At 43.6% G+C, this 15377-nt stretch overlaps 1 protein-coding gene and 1 long non-coding RNA gene across 2 annotated transcripts in view; both read right to left on the bottom strand.

The window, feature by feature from the left end:
• Positions 1-9547: 9547 nt before the first annotated feature.
• On the bottom strand, positions 9548-15126 carry LOC141197626 (uncharacterized). The gene is made up of 5 exons (XM_073662709.1): positions 15079-15126; positions 14874-14997; positions 14693-14790; positions 14404-14494; positions 9548-11334 (listed from the first exon to the last, which is right to left on the bottom strand). The coding sequence occupies exons 1-5, from the start codon at positions 15100-15102 to the stop codon at positions 10328-10330; spliced, it is 1344 nt and encodes a 447-aa protein (XP_073518810.1). The 5' UTR covers positions 15103-15126; the 3' UTR covers positions 9548-10327.
• Positions 15126-15377, bottom strand: part of LOC141197645 (uncharacterized) — a 30106-nt gene continuing 29854 nt past the window's right edge. The window contains exon 3 of the long non-coding RNA XR_012269845.1: positions 15126-15258. This is a non-coding gene — a long non-coding RNA (uncharacterized lncRNA). The remainder of the gene's footprint in view (positions 15259-15377) is intronic.

Consider the following 15377-nt stretch of genomic DNA (forward strand, 5'->3'; position numbering starts at 1 on the left):
GGGCATGGAGAGATCCCTGCAGCTCCGCTGCTGACAGGAGGAAAATGGCAGCAGAGCTGCAGAGATCCGTTTTCTGCTTCCTGCCCTGTGCTTCCTCCCTGACACAGGCCCGCGCTGCTTGATGACGTCATCATGCGGTGCGAGCCTGTGTGTCAGGGAGGAAGTTACCGGAGACGAGGAGGTGCAGGGGAGCGAGCTGAGGTAAGTTTTGTTTTTTATTTTTTTAACAAACTGGGGAAACTGGGGAGAGCAATGAGAGGAGGCTGGGGAGAGCAATGAGAGAAGGCTGGGGAGACCAATGAGAGGAGGCTGGGGAGAGCAATGAGAGGAGGCTGGGGAGAGCAATGAGAGGAGGCTGGGGAGAGCAATGAAAGGGGGCTGGGGAGAGCAATGAGAGAAGGCTGGGGAAAGCAATGAGGGGCTGGAAAGAGCAATGAGAGAAGGCTGGGGAGAGAAATGAGGAGGCTGGGGAGAGCAATGAGAGAGGGCTGTGGAGAGCAATGAGAGAGGGCTGTGGAGAGCAATGGGAAGAGGCTGGGGAGAGCAATGGGAAGAGGCTGGGGAGAGCAATGGGAAGAGGCTGGGGAGAGCAATGGGAAGAGGCTGGGGAGAGCAATGCTGGGGCTGGGGAGAGCAATGCTGGGTATGGAGGGAGAGAGCAATGACGGGGGTGCTGGGAGAGAGCAATGATGGGGGTGCTGGGAGAGAGCAATGACAGGGGTTTCACTTTGCTTGTACTTTAAAGTCCTGTATATTTTCCATGTACACATAGCCTTACAGTTAATTGGGGAGAGTCACAGAGACTGAATAATTTATATTATTGGCCGGTGGAGATTATAGTTAATGGGGGGGCACAGTGCTGCTTATCACTTTATATTTTGATTACTAAGTGGCTAATAGTATATTAATGGGGGGGGGTACATATCTGTATTCAGGAGCGCAGTGCGGGGGAGACATGTATGTATACAATATATGTGACCTTGTTATTTTCTAGGCTGGAGATCATCATGACAAGACGAATCGTGGCTGGGAGATGTCGACATGAAGGTCTGACCAGATGGAGAAGCAGCAGAAACCGACTCTGATCACGTCAGCGGTAAGTGCCTGGATGTAAATATTATTCTGTATCTGCACTGTGTGACTAGGCGTGATCTTAAAATCCCTTAGGCTGCATTTTCACATTTGTGTGAAAGGTCCGTGTGCTGCCAGATTTTTTTTATCGGATGGTCCATGGACTCGTACAGTTTTATAGATACATTCACACATCCATGAAAATCACGTATCTGAGAATGAGATCTGTGAGGGTCAGAGAATGTCCTGTTTTGAGGATTAGAATAGGACATGCTTAATGCATCTGTAATCATTGCTCTGGAGGGAGGGAGGGCTTGGCTTCTATCTGTGTACATATGCTTTTGCATGGGCAGCCATTTTAGGGGGTCTCGTGTGCACACGGTAGTGTGGTTCAAACAGTATTTTTTTCTTTTTTTCAAATGTTCCATGTATGCTCACTGTATGCTATTTTTTTATTTCAGATGTCTTACAATAGCGAGGAATTTGTCCGTGAACTAATCGAGATGTATCGGTCCCTGCCCTGCCTTTGGCAGATTAAGTCTGCCAAGTACAGTAACCGAAAAAAAAAAAGGGAGGCATATGGGAAACTAGTTGCTCTCTTTAAGCAGCATAATCCCTGCGAGAAGGTCGATGAGACTGTTGTTCGGGAAAAGATCCAGGGTCTTCGCACAGTCTATAAAAAAGAGCTGGACAAGGTGGAGAAGTCAATGAAGTCTGGTGCCGGCACAGATGAGGTTTATGTGCCCTCGTTATGGTACTATGACTTGCTTGGCTTCACCCGTGATCAGGAGCTGCTGCGCACAATGGTATCTTCGATGCGGCAGACCCTGGATCAAGACCCTGTGATCCCGACTGACACCCGTTGGAGATGTAAGTACCTTCTTTGCTTGCTTCCCTGTAAATAGCATTTAAACTTGGTATGTACATGCCATAGTTGAATAGAAAATATTAACTAAATGTTTTACCTGCTTAATTCTTCAGTTTACAAAAGTTATCCCTTCCAGTTCAGATAAGTACACTCCTTTACTATTTTCACCCCACTCACTTCTCATATTGTTGAATGCCATTTCATATCCTGTACTGCTAGTGCCTCCCCACACATTTGTTTCCAGTGCACGTTTACCCATGCTGGTCATGATATATCCAATGCCAACACATTTCTGTGGTGTGGTGCTGAATGTTGTAAAATAATTTTTGGGTTTAACTTTAACATTTAATTTTCTGTTCCCGCAGCAACATCAGCAAGATATGTTAACCACAAGTGACGACATCCTGGGTGATGAACCTAGCCTGGCGGAGGCTGCTGAGGGGTCAAGACCCTGCACCCTCAACACTCAATTCAGCTACTGTGCCTCGGCGAATAATCAACGCACATAAGAGAAAGGCCACCTTGTCACCATCAACAGAGCTAGTCTCTTTGGCAAAGCAAATTTTAAGCCAGCAGAGCAACTCAGGCATGGACAGCTTTGCCAACTTCACAGCTGATCGACTTCAGAAGCTGGATGACACACAGAGGATCCATGCCGAAAGGGTCATTTTCGAGACTTTAAATAAAGCGGCAGCCGGTCAACTGAGTGAAACATCAACTGTACATACTAGGATTGACCGTGATCCCTGTGCAAGTCAGTCATGGACCCAAATGCCGGAACCACTGCGTAGCACACCAGTGTGACGGTTTGTACCTCAACGAAACCTGCCGCTTGCCCCCCCCCCACCAATATCCCAGGTTTTCTAATTCCTTTCTTGAAGAACTATCTTCTCCGCCCAGGCAAGGATTTTTGAATCCAGAAAACCAGTATCAAGAGCTTTAGTGATGTTTTCCTTGTAGGGTTTAAGTTAAATGTTTAAATTGTTAAGTTATTGTTTATTTAATAGTTAATTTAATTGTTTATTTATTAAAATATTTGTTCATAATAAAAATGTTTTTTGAATTAAGACTTGCAGCCTGCTTTACTGAATTCAGCATATAGTTATTAGCAGGTCTACTAGGCGGGGTAATGGACTGGGTGCATCTACACAGATGCATAGATATAATGGGTGTGAGTGATGAAACATGTTATTTGTTTGTAACAAAGCTTACACAACAGCGGATATAAACTTTAACGTTTTTTTTATAACAACAAAATAAATATAACAGCAAAAAACAAAAAAGTTAGTGGCTGCCGCGCCGCCACAAACCTTGCCAGCATCACTCCGTGCTGTTGGACTGCTTCTCCTAGTGTCCGCTGTGACGCCAGGAGTGTCCGCTGTGATGCCAGGAGGTCGTCTAATGTAGGGATTTCGACGGAGGTAATGGTTAAACTTAAGACGAATGATTCTGTACATTCATCTAATTAAGGCTATGTGCCCACAATGCAGAAATGCTCAGGATTTTTTCCTGAACGTTTCTGCATCTCCCTGGCAGGAAAAAACACATGAGGATTGTACATGCGTTCTTCCTGCCAGGGACATGCGGAAATGAAGCGGTCTTCACTTGCATTTCCGCATTCGGGTTGACAAGCACTTTCCAAGCGATTAGCATCACTTGGAAAGTGCTTGTCAACTTGGTCACACTATATAAATCCATGCAAACGGCATGGATTTATATACTGTGACCCCCAAAGAATGTAAAAAAAATAAAAAATTATCTATACTTACCTTCCGATGGCCCCCGCAGTCTTGATACCCTCCGTCCCGGCTGCCGGCAGCGGTAAACTGAAGGACCTGCCGACGTCAGCGTCGTGTGACCCGTCACATGACTCGGACGTCAGCGTAGGTCCTTCATTCAACCGCGAAGTGCCGGGAAGCAAGGAGGAGCGCAGCGCGGGCCGCCAGAAGGTAAGTATATATATATTTTTTATTTTATTCTTTTTTTTTTTTAATGGTACCTGGGTCTGGATGAGAGTCCTCTCATCCACAACCGGGTACCATCCGCACATTATAACGCGCCAATTACGCAAGTACAGATGCAGTCTTGCGGAATTGGCGCGTTCTAATGCAAGTCAATGGCGGCGCAAAAAGAAGCGCTTCCGCAAAATAATTGGTAGTGCTGCGATTTTTTTACACAATGATAATCCCCAGCGGTAATTTCCGCAGCATGTGCACAGCACATGCGGATTATCATAGGGGAACATTGCAGCCCTTCTACCCATGCGTTTTTAAGGCATTTTTAATGCGTTTCCGCAGCTGCAGAAACGCATTAAAAACGCATCGTGGGCACACAGCCTAACAGGTACATGTTTGTTATTTAACACTTACGGTTTTCGGTTTGCTCGGGTGATGATGAGCTGATGGACCACCCGGATCCTCTGGCATCACCGGCTAGGCAAAGACACAACACTTCATAGTACATGACAGCCCTATACTTTCCAAGTTGTATGGACCGTATTTTATGTGAAAGCATTACCGTAAGACAAAGCTACACCCATATCATGGAGTGATGCTGGCGAGCCTGTAAATGACTCTTGCTGGGGCTCTGGGTCAGCAGGTGACTCCTGCTGGGGCTCCGGGTCTGCAGGTGCTGGAGAACAAATAACATTACATACCTGAGGTACTGAACTGTAATTGTAATTGTAACCAATGTGCTGCCATATACTGTGCTAACCTATTTTAAAACCACTCACCGCGATGGGGCAGGGTCTGTGACCGGATGCTTCTTTCGGATCTGGGTAGTGGAGCTCTGAACCCCAAATCTTCGGGGTAAGCCCCGACTTATGGAGCACTGGATGTCCTGGATGCTCATGGCACTCATAGTCCCTGGCATCCAGCTCTGCTATGAGGTAGCGGACCTCTGCATCCCCCCATGGAGTTGCCCGTCTCCTGGCCGCCATGTTACCGCCTCTCCTGACAAGCTAGGCCGCAACAACATCATAAAACCCGCCCACGACGAATCAACGCCGTAAACCACGCCCATGACGCATTAACGTCGCCCATAGTCGGGGGCACGCCCTATTAGAGGACGCTACTGCGTGCGCAAAGGAAGCGGCCTGAATTCAAAGTATGTACGTCACACTGGAGACGCTGCTGCGTTCGAAAAATGACGCATTATTAATACAGCGTCTCTGGTCACACAGGAAGACTGGTGTGTTGGTGGTTTTATGTATGGATAAAGATCTATATTTTTAGATAGGTAAGCATACTTGTATGTCTGTGACTATGTATGTGTATATGTAGGTATCTGTATATATGTGTGTATATTTTTATGTATCTGAATATGTATGTGTAGCATGGGGATCGCCCCAGGAAGCATTTCTGACCCCCAGGTCACAGATGTCAACAACGTGGTCAGAGGTATTAAGCCACATTTACGGGCTCACAATAAAACGTTCAAAAATGAAACTGAAACTGCTTTCCTGTGAAATATGTTAAGGAACTTCCTTTCTAGGGTAAAGACTTGTGTATAAGGTAAAATAACTAACCCCAAAAAATACTCCTCCACACCTTGGGCTATGTTCACAAGTAGCATTTTTTATGTGTTTTTGCACTTTTATATTGCTTTCAACCGTGACAAATGCATTCACCGGGAAATGTCATTTTAACATTTTACAACCTTAGCTGGCCATGTGCTGTGACACATGCATACAGTGCTGAAAAGACAATTTTAAATATATATATTTGCGGCTGAACAGTGATCAACACACTCAAACAGTTTTTTATTTTTAGATACAAATGGCCCAAAAGTGGATAATAAAGAGGTTTGAACCGTGGAACTGCAAAACCACACTTCTGTTTCTCGGGCCTACACCAGATTATTTTCAACAGATATATTTGTGTCTGAAAAATCAGAGACACACTTTTTTTTGGGGGGGGGGGGGGCACCAAAAGGTTCATAAGACGGGTATTTGTACAGTGTGAAGGAGGAGAAAAAAAAGAGGATTTAGATGAAAAAAAAAAAAGGATTTGTCCTGGCCCCCGAGACCTGGAGCTAAGTCCAGCAATTTCAGAAACACAGGACTGTAATGCAGGGTTTGCTGGTATAACCACTGCGTCTCCTATACAGCCGGCCTGCCTGATATCTGGGATGCATATTAGTCCTGAGAAGGACTGTTTGTTTGATCTGGCAGCCTTTACAGACCCTACACTAACCATTTTGCAGTTTATATCTCTCCCTAAATCAGCAGCGCTGTCCCTACACGTCTGATCCGGAGTGACTGTGTCCAAGATGGCGGTGCACGGTATTAAATACTCGAGGTGACGCTGTGCGGCCAGGCATTCACTGCAATGCCCACAACCAACATGGCTGCGGCATTACAGTGACTGGCTGGCAATCCCTACATGTTCATTGGCTCTGTAAAGAGAACCAAACATGCAGGGCGGAGACCCGAGCTCCTGCCCGAGTAACCCGGAAATGCTCGGTGCTCGCCGAACATCACGAGTAGCGTGATGCTCGGGCAAGTACCGAGCAGTGTCGAGCATGTTTGCGCAACACTAGAGTACACGTATGTATCTGCGGGCCCTTACTACTGAAAGAATGAGAAACAAAGCTTTTGCAAAGTAAAACACATAGTTTATTAGACAAATCAGTACAAATATGAAAGTAGTGTATAAATGTCAGTAGTAGCCCACTATAAGTTCTGATGCTGCCAAGTAACAGCACCAGGACCGTTAAAATATTGGCAGTAGTTGTCTCGGCACGTCTTTGCATCGTGGGTGTTTCTGCCGGGTCCCAATGGTTGAAGGCCTGCAATTGCGGGATCGTTTGCACGCCATTGACCGAGCTGTACTTCCCCATTTGTTAGGCCCACAGAGTCCATGAAGCCAGGTGGACAGTACGCCAAGGCATCGCGCCGGTGAAGGAAGTTGTGAAGCGTGCAACAAGCCAAAACAACTGAGTCTATTGATTCAAGCTTCATGTTTATAGGCATGTGGAAAACTCTGAAGCGATTGGCCATGATACCGAAGGCATTTTCTACAACCCGACGTGCCCTTGACAAGCGGTAATTGAAAATTCTTCTTTCCTCTGTCAGACTTTTTTGTGGGAACGGTTTGATAAGATTGGGATGAAGCGGGAAGGCCTCATCACCGACAAAAACAAAATTAAGGTTGCCTCTAGTGTCAGAGTTGGGAGGCAAGTGAAGGTCACGGTTGTTCAAACGCTCTCCAAAGAGTGTGTGCTCTAAAACACCACCATCGGAAACCCTTCCGTTCATGCCAACATCTACATTTATAAATTCGTAATTGGTGTTCACAAGGATGATGATGAAATAGCCCTTATAATTAAAGAAATATGATCCGCTGTTTGGTGGTTGAGTGATCCGGACATGTTTCCCGTCCAAAGCCCCACCACAGTTAGGAAACTGCCAAAGCTGCTCAAAATCGGAGGCAATCTTTTTCCATTCCTCCTCCGTGTTGGGAAACTGCATGTAGCTACGTAGACTGTGGAAAATGGCATTACATGTCTCCGGAATTAGAATGCTGAGCAGGGACCTTGAAATGGCTGAAGAAAAATGCAAGTCTTGCAGTGAGCGTCCGGTGGCCAGGAATCGCAGCGTGACTGCCAATCTTTCATCTACTGGGATGGCAGCACGCATCGCTGTATCCTTCCGTTGAATCAGTGGAGTAATTCTTTCCAGTAAATGTATGAAGGATTCTTCTGACATCCGCAGATCGTTGCGGAAATCATGAGGATTCTTCTCCTGAAGCTCTCTTACAAGTTGCATGTGGGACAAATCGGACCTCTTCTGCAGCCACTCTCTGGTCCACATGTGACGCTTTCGTTTGGAACGCCTCTCAAGCATCCGTGCCTCATCTAGACACTTTGCTTCCTCAACCAGCAATGCAGCAAACACAACAGCATGCTGCGCATTGTTCATGATGCTGCAAACTGAAAAATATAAAATGAAAACATGAGAAAAGGTTTTAAAAAAATAAAGCAATAAATGCATTCCATTCCATTAGCGCGCATGCCAGAAAACATGCTGTACGGGTGTGCGAACACGAGACCCCCTAAAATGGCTGCCCATGCAAAAGCATATGTACACAGATAGAAGCCAAGCCCTCCCTCCCTTCCTCCAGAGCAATGATAGCTGATAATTAGTAGGTGTCCTATAAATTAAGGAGGCAATGGGAATGCATTTGAGACCCCAAACGATACGTACCGTGCACAGAGATAGGTCAAAAGAACCGTTGAAGAATCGAAGAAGAGTCGCAGTCTAGAAAACTGTACTATGATCTGTAACAAGCACGCGGTCACGAACAATGGACGGAAGCGCTACTATGTCGCCTCATAAGGCTAGGCCGCCACCCAATCAGAACGCAGTAGCGACCACCAATCGGAGCTGAGGGGTGCGGAAAAGGCAACGCAAATGCATGCCTATGTGTCTCAATTCTGAGTCGCTTACTGGGTCGTTGGTAAGGTGTCAAACGCTCCGATGCATGCTACCCAGCGGGATTTCAACGATACAAAAAAGGTCCAGACATTTCCGACACGACCAGCGATTTCACAGCAGGGGCCTGGTCGCTGCTACGTGTCACACTTAACGAGATCGCTACTGAGATCGTTGTTGCGTCACAGAACTTGTGACTCAGCAGCGATCTCGCTAGCAATCTCGTTTAGTGTGACGGTGCCTTTAGTCATAAACTTTATCAGTGACCCGAGACATCTCTTCCCTGAGTGCCTCATTTTCATCTACCAAGGCATTGATCATTCTGGCATATTCTTCCATCTTGTTTTCAATGTGGGAAGTGCGATCCCCAATGGAAGTAATCTCCCCTTTCATCTCCTGCAACATTGCCTGCATATACTCCCTCATGGAGGAGCGAATTGCAGCCAGAAAATCTTGCATATCTGCCCTTGTCATTGGAGCTGTGGGCTTATTATCCCTGCTGCTGTGTCTCAGTCTCTGCTTCCCTTCCCCCCGAGCTTCTAGAGGAGTGTGAATAGGCTGAAGGGGAAGCCGGCGCCATCTTACTCACTGTTCTTGTTGTTTGTCCCCTCTGGAAGAAAGCCTCCAATCTCGCCGGGGATCCTCTTTTCTGGGACCTTGTCATCATGGGCCCTGGGTGTTCCGCCGCCACCGGGTGTTAGGTAAGAGGCTGTAGGACAATGCTGTGTGCTGCTTTGTGCTGGTTTAATCCTGGCTGGCTGGAGCTATGCAATTAAGCTGCTGCCACCTTGTCTTGCAGGCCACACCCACTTGACAAACAATTCTATAAGTATTTACAGTTTCGGCATTAATTTAATGCACAATCAAGATGGACTCCCTTTTGGGTAGAAAATAATACTTTTGTTAAGTTGGTATTAGAGAAGGGAAATCCTAAGGGTCGTATTTCTGATATTCACTGAGTCCTTCTTGATAATTATTTAAAAATATTTCCTTCTCCAGCTAGACAAAAATGGATGGAGATATAGGTCCAATTTCTGAGGATCAATGGGGAGAGGTATTAGAACTGGTACCCCAATTATCTTTACATGAGGCTCAGAGATTTCCCCAGATCATATTAATACATAGGAAATATAAGATGCCTAGATTTCTATGTAACATAGGATACCGGACTGAATGTCCAAGATGTAACATGGATGCTGCGGGCCTATTACATCCGCTATGGGAATGCCGGAAGTTAGGTAACTACTGGAAAGGAGTTCTGTCTATTATAAAGAGGGTATATAAAATAGATATTCAACCAGACCCAAAAAATGCCTATTAGGTATATTAGAGGATGATATGGAATTTGACCCAATTTCAATAGGGATTTCACATATTTTATTTCAAGCTAGGAAACATATTGCATCCAAATGGATTAACCCCTCACCTCCAGAAATTAGTGAACTCAAAAATAGGATAAATAATATTATCAGATTAGAAAAAGGGTATGTAAAAAACAAAACTCAATGAATAAATTTGAGAAAATATGGGGCTTATGGTTGGATAAACCTGGAATGCCATCAAGGGGGTTATTGTAGGAAAGACAATGACTTATGGGGGGTAATAGGGTTATTGGCGAGGTCTAATGTTTCATTGTAATGTGTATTGGAATTCCTTAACATGTGGTATGGGTAATATAGCACACCTATATGTGTATAGGATTATAATGTTTATTACAATATTATGGTTATATAAGATTTCAAGAATGTGAAATGTTAATTGTAAGATATATTAACTGCAAGTTATCAGACGGTAATGGGGAAGCTGAAAGGATATATAGGAGAGATGCATATGTTATCCCTATGGTATGTTATTTTATTTTACTATTGTATGAACTGTTTTTTTGTTTTGTAAAAACAAAAAAAAACACTAATGAAAAAAATTTCAAATGTATTGGATTAAAAAGAAAAAGTTTAGGAAAAAGGCTCCTCCCCTGTGTGGATTCTCTGGTGATTAACCAAAGCTGATTTCTGGTTAAAACATTTCCCACATTCTAAACATGAAAAAGGCTTCTCCCCTGTGTGAGTTCTCTGGTGATTAACCAAAGTTGATTTATGATTAAAACATTTCCCACATTCTAAACATGAAAAAGGCTTCTCCCCTGTGTGAGTTCTCTGATGTGTAACAAGAGATGATTTACCTGTAAAACTCTTTCTACATTCTGAACATGAAAAAGGCTTCTCCCCTGTGTGAGTTCTTTGGTGATTAACAAGATTTGATTTCTGGTTAAAACATTTCCCACATTCTGAACAGGAAAAGGGCTTCTCCCCTGTGTGAATTATCTGGTGCTTAACCAAAGCTGATTTAAGGTTAAAACATTTCCCACATTCTGAACATGAAAAAGGCTTCTCCCCTGTGTGAGTTCTCTGATGCCTAGTCAAAACTGATTTTTGGTTAAAACATTTCCCACATTGTGAACATGAAAAAGGCTTCTCGCCTGTGTGAGTTCTCTGGTGACGAAGAAGATCTGATTTCTGGTTACAACATTTCCCACATAATGAACATGAAAAAGGTTTCTCCCCTGTGTGGTTTCTCTGGTGATTAACAAAAACTGATTTCTGGTTAAAATATTTTCCACTTTTGGAATAAAAAAATCTATTCTCCATTGTGTGTATTTTTTGATGTTTAAGAATAGACTTTTTGATGGTAAAACTGTTTCCATTTTCTGAATGTGAAAATGGCTTCTTTTCTTTAGGAGCAGTTTGTTTTTTAATGCTTATTTTGTGACTTTGATTTTCCTGAGTAGTCGGTAATGAATCAGAAGACAGGACCTGTTTCAAATGATCAGATGACAGATCTTTGCTGTGAAGGGATGATGGTATGTCTGGAGTAATGGTATTCACTTCAATTGTATCCTGTGGAATCTCAAGATCATTTGATTTAAAAATCTCCTGTCCATCTGATCTCCTGGTACAGTCATCTGCCAGGAAAAAAAACAATTATTAATTTTGAATAAAATATCCTTGAAATTTATATTTTTTAACATTTCTACTTAAAATGTCTAAACAAACATCCCTGGGCTACATGCTAATCCAGGAAAATGAAGGGATATATGCTCAAGTTTAAAAATCAATTTTATTAGACACAAATCGAAACAATAGAGGATTTTAAATATTCCTCTATTTTTTAGATTTGTGTCTAATAAAATTGATTTTTAAACTTGAGTATATATCCCTTCATTTCCCTGGATTAGCATGTCCCCCTGGGATGTGTGTGTTTAGATTGATTTAGAAGTGGTATGCAATCTTAATATATTTTTCAGTGGGATTCTTGTGTTAATTGTACTTAAAATCTCTGTAGAAATGGGAAGTTATTGACAGAATGACAGTTCACAGTCTAATAGAAAACTTCATAGGATGAACCAGTAGAGCGTGGTGTCCAACTGTTTGTTCATTCTGCCTCAAAAAAAAGGAATAAGAAGCCATCAAAAAATGTTATGTAGGCAAAAATTATACCAATGAAAACTTCTACTCATCTCACAAAAAACAAGGCCCCACTCAAGTCAAACAGAAGTTTCCACATTATTAGATTCTCAAAGGCTCTTTAGAATCAACATGGCTTCCATAAACCAATCCAGCAAAATCCGCTCTTTCGAAGTCAAATCCCCCCCTCGCTTCTGCACCTAAACAACATTTGGCATCCATGTTTTTGGCAATACTATAGTGAGAAGATCCGACTTAATTTACAGTGTGTGTCTCCTGGAGCACAATCTGGGCACTATGTGTTTGGTAAAAAAATAGCCAATGTGCAATTTTTAATCTCCAACATCCACTGCGTGCTAATTTTCAGAAAGTGCCTATGGAGTCAAAATAATCAAAACTCCTATAGATTAATTCACTGAGGGTGATAATTTCCAAAATGGAGTCACTTTATGGGGATTTCTACTGCTCTGGTTTTCTGACATTTTGTTATATTAGGGCTTCTGCAAATGGTGTGTCCCATCTCCTCTGGGATCTGCTCCTGCGATGTCTGCTTCTGTCACCAGGAGCCGCCTTATTCATCCTGTAGGTGGCACTGGTGATGGAGGAGACGTCAGAACCAGAAGCTCTGGGCGACGCTCTGTCCAGCCACTAAGATTAGGGTGCCTGTGACCTCTAGTACCATTCTGTCTGGCAGTATGGGTCTGTGTGCTGTCCAGCTGGAGTAATCTGCTCCCTACTTCAACCAATTGGAAAGCTCCACACCCTACTAAAGCTGGAAGCATATTGCTGGAAGCTGCCAGATACAGCCTTGTTCTCCTCTGGTTCAGTCCTCTGTGCTCGGCTCCCGGCTTGTGTATTTGTTTTCTGCTGTGATCCCGGCCCGTTTACCGACTACTCTTGTGTCTTTTGATTTTGTATTTTCTCTGCCCTCCTGGTTCTGACCCGGCTACCTGACTATTCTTCCTGCAATCTCACTCCACAGAACAGCAGGTAACACCGTGGCCCAAGCCTAGGGGTCTCTGTGTAAGTCCAGATCCATGTAGTGGGGTTAAATAAGTGATGAGCAAGACAATCCCTGGGATCTAGAAAACAGAGTAGATAGCGCCAAGCCTGTTCGTGGTAGCCATCTTTTGAGCTTCCAGGTGATCATGAATAGTGCCCCCAATACATTGTGTCTGCAAACTATTCCAGCAAGATCTGCATTCAAATAGTTAAATGTCGCTCCTTCCCTTCTTAACCTGCCATGTGCCCAGACAGTAGGATACAACCGTATATAGGGTATTGTCGGATTCAAGAGAAGTTGGAAAATAATTTGTAAGGTACATTTGTTTCCCATTATCATTTGTGAAGAATTCCAAAGTTATCACCAAATAAAGTGACACGTTAGATTAGAAAAATGGGACCTGATTAACAACACAAAACTGGCTGCGGGAAGGGCTTAAATCAGAATATTTTGGGCACCAACTACTGTAGTCAAAAACTGACTATAGACAATAACACATCTACTGAAATGATCAAACTCAGCAGTCTTCATCAGTAATAAATGAGTAACTAGTGGTGAAACCTCTCTGGGGTAATTGGAGTATGGGGCTCGGTGGCTCTTGGCAATCTAAACTATCATGAGGGACAATATTTTCTGTCAGATGAGTGCCAAGAAGAAATATTAGACGTTCAAATGGAACTTTTTATAATAGTGCAGAGATGAGGGGTCTTAAATTTAGATCTCAGACATTTTGAAAAAGCAATGGAGATCTTTTTTCAAAGACTACCAGGGTGTTAGAGTCTCACATAAGTGAGACAGGCCGATCCCACCACAACCTGTAAAAAAAAAATATTTTTTTTTATTCTATGTTAGATCCCCAACAACAACATATGTTTGGGGAGAGACCTCCAACACTAAACTGGAGTTTAGAGAAAGTATTAGCGCCCCCATTTCAGGAGAGATTGTGCAGTAATCTGAATTCCTTAGGATTGAAAACATAATGGAATTTATGACGTGGAGTGAATCCATGAAACCAAGGCTGGAGCCAACACATCTCCTGCAGGCGTGAATAAATGTATATTACAGCCATCAGCCCCGCACAGCTTAGAGATATATCATGGCACAGGAGTAATGTTTTCTGTGTAGTTTATCACAATCCTGTTTGAAGTTAGATTTAAAATAAAGTTGAGATAAAAGGAAACTCTGTTGTTATTGCATCATTACCCTCCGCTTTCTCTTACAGGTCCATCATAATATTTTTCTTCAAGTGATTTTCTCACTTGTCAGCACTTTCTACGTACGCTGTCATTTGGCTTTATAGTTTACAGATCTGGGCAGGTAACGGTCAGCGTCTCCTAATCCCAGGGGGTGGGTGGATCCTCCAGGTTGTAAGTTCTACAGAAAAGGGCTTTCACAATTCACAAAGTCATTTGAACATTTTCAGATGGTGGCGAATGTTATGCTCTAGCGGCAAAATGCTGATCACACGATTGTGATACGGCCGGACTACACCACCGATAAAGCAGCCACAGCCGGTGACTGAGAAGAATCTGTGACTTCTCTGCATTTAGTGGTCACTACTCACCTGGGTAGTCATATGTAGGAATCTCCTCTTTACACCGCTCATCACCCCTCACATATGTCTCTGTAGTATTAATATGGGTCAGATCTTCACCCTGAAACAAATATTGTAAAAGTCACAGACAGATGGAGAAGTCACATCTATGATCAGCTCTAATCTTGCCATCTCCACCGTTCTCATTACACAAGTATAAAACACATAATACTGGTGGATAAAACAAGACTGAACACAAGACCTTCACAGCCGTCTACACATCATAGGGGAGATCTCATGACACCTTCCCTCCATCTACCTGATGATCCTGAGGAACATTGGGATCTTCTTGTTTACAGTCATGTGGAAGAAGAGGACGGGGACATCTCTCTGGTGTTGTCCTCTTACTGGATAGATCTGGAGGAAACACATACAAGGACTGAATTCATTCTTTACATACAGATAATTATAGGCCGTGTGTATTTAGTCCTGTCTATTACCTGATGATGTGTGGGGCTGGGGAACCTCCATCATGACGTCCTTGTACAGATCTTTGTGTCCTTCTAAATACTCCCACTCCTCCATGGAGAAATAGACAGCGACATCCTGACACCTTATAGGAACCTGACACATACAATGATACCGTCATCCCCAAATCCCTTAATAGTGTACTGTATAATGTCCCAGCATTCCCAGCAGTGTCACCTCTCCAGTCAGCAGCTCAAACATCTTGTAGGTGAGTTCTAGGATCTTCTGGTTATTGATGTCCTCATGTATGAAGGGGTGAGGTGGAGGCCCCGTGATTGGGCTCAGGGGTCTTCTCCATTCCTCAGACATAGGGTCCTGACAGCGCTCACTAGAGGTCTTCTTCACTACTGTGTAATCCTGATAATGGAGAAACACCTTAATAAATCTCAGTACAGACATTTCCAGAGTCCTCACCTCTCCAGTTCTGTCCACCTGTTATTCCCATAGATAAGAATGATGTAATGTGACGTCATCAG

This window comes from Phyllobates terribilis, unplaced genomic scaffold, assembly GCF_046119375.1.
Source record: "Phyllobates terribilis strain yellow unplaced genomic scaffold, ASM4611937v1 Scaffold_85__1_contigs__length_6476398, whole genome shotgun sequence".
Taxonomy (NCBI): Eukaryota; Metazoa; Chordata; class Amphibia; order Anura; family Dendrobatidae; genus Phyllobates; species Phyllobates terribilis.